This window comes from Penaeus monodon, chromosome 28 (assembly GCF_015228065.2).
Source record: "Penaeus monodon isolate SGIC_2016 chromosome 28, NSTDA_Pmon_1, whole genome shotgun sequence".
In the NCBI taxonomy this organism is placed as follows: domain Eukaryota; kingdom Metazoa; phylum Arthropoda; class Malacostraca; order Decapoda; family Penaeidae; genus Penaeus; species Penaeus monodon.
The window spans coordinates 23,049,749-23,050,125 of NC_051413.1; the positions used below are offsets into that span (position 1 = coordinate 23,049,749).

The 377-nt window shown below is 39.8% G+C and overlaps 1 protein-coding gene across 1 annotated transcript in view; it reads left to right on the forward strand.

Moving 5' to 3' along the window:
• The window catches only part of LOC119591104, a 2,166-nt gene that overhangs the window by 685 nt on the left and 1,104 nt on the right, over positions 1-377 (forward strand). The window contains exon 2 of the mRNA XM_037939821.1: positions 10-142. Coding sequence (XP_037795749.1) covers positions 10-142 — 133 coding nt within the window. The remainder of the gene's footprint in view (positions 1-9; positions 143-377) is intronic.

Here is a 377-nt window from a genome sequence, read left to right on the forward strand (position 1 = left end):
TACTCACAGGTAAAAGCAATGATAAGAGCGGGAAGAAAGATTTACCACTTTGCTTTCGGCCAGTCTCCGTTCCCCGTTCCGCCATGCTTAGTGAAGGCCATGCAGGAGTATGCTCATGTGCACGAGTATTTACCCATGACAGGTAAGGCTGGTTTCTATACGTTTTTACACCTCTTAATGAACCTTGAGTTTACAGCTTGCTGGTTTCTTTTCCTTCAACTTTAGAGGAATTACCATTGATTGAGAGGCGTTTCGCGAGATTAAAAGAGGTTTTATGATAGGTAAGTGAGAGGAGAGTTTAGTGAGGAAAAGAAGATTTTAATGGGAGAATCAAAAAAATAATGTAAATGATTACATATTTATCCATGGTAGGATGT